This window comes from Sinocyclocheilus grahami, unplaced genomic scaffold, assembly GCF_001515645.1.
Source record: "Sinocyclocheilus grahami isolate Dianchi unplaced genomic scaffold, SAMN03320097.WGS_v1.1 scaffold2850.1, whole genome shotgun sequence".
Taxonomy (NCBI): Eukaryota; Metazoa; Chordata; class Actinopteri; order Cypriniformes; family Cyprinidae; genus Sinocyclocheilus; species Sinocyclocheilus grahami.
Genome location: NW_015508025.1, coordinates 22,779 through 23,566, shown reverse-complemented (window position 1 = coordinate 23,566; position 788 = coordinate 22,779). Strand labels below are relative to the sequence as shown.

The 788-nt window shown below is 42.4% G+C and overlaps 1 protein-coding gene across 1 annotated transcript in view; it reads left to right on the top strand.

Moving 5' to 3' along the window:
* LOC107575740 (exostosin-1b-like) overlaps positions 1-505 on the top strand; it is a 9,320-nt gene extending 8,815 nt beyond the window's left edge. Inside the window, exon 3 of the mRNA XM_016262083.1 lies at positions 424-505. Coding sequence (XP_016117569.1) covers positions 424-505 — 82 coding nt within the window. The remainder of the gene's footprint in view (positions 1-423) is intronic.
* Positions 506-788: the final 283 nt, after the last annotated feature.

The following is a 788-nucleotide window of genomic DNA, read 5'->3' as shown; positions in this document are numbered from 1 at the left end:
GCAGGCTAGAAACAGCGAGAGGTTCTCTGGCCAAAAACACCTTGTTAAAGAAAAAGGCTAGAGGAAAATGTCATTCAAACTGACACTCTTTATAACAGTTTTGTGCAGGAGAGCATCTCTGAAGCTTCATGGTGTTGAGCCACAGCAGAAGAATAATGCGCTTATACCAGCCCACCTCATGTCAATGGTACAAGCTGCTGGTGGTGTAATAGTACGGGAACTATTTGCGTGGCGCACTACAGGCCCCTTAAATACAAACAGCGCTCCATTGAGATGCTGTAGTGTATGAGCATTGTTACTGACCATCTGTATCCCTATATAGCCACAGTCTACCCATTTGAAATGAATAGCCTACTTCCACTGGGACAATGCACCATGTCATAAAGCATTCATCATCTCCACCTTGTTCTATTGTGGGAATAGCTTGGAACTTCAGCTTGTTCCAATGGCAACACGGTCCCCTGATCTCAATCCAATAGAGCACCTTTGGGGTGAGCTGAAATGAGAAGTTCATGCAGCCTGTAAATGGGCAGAGACTGTGTGATTGTATTGAGTTAACCTGGCTAGAACCGCTGAGGAATATTTCCAGCATGGTTTGCTGAATTCTTGCCACTAACAATTCAGAAAGCTCTGGAGGCAAAGCAGTGTGCTGATCTGTACTACTCGGGTGTACCTAACAATGGACACATTTATTTTGCTTTCATTTGAAAAATTACTATCTCATATCAATTAAAGGATATTTGCAGTTTTAAAAATAATTTATGTTGCAGGAACATTTAGGTGAACTG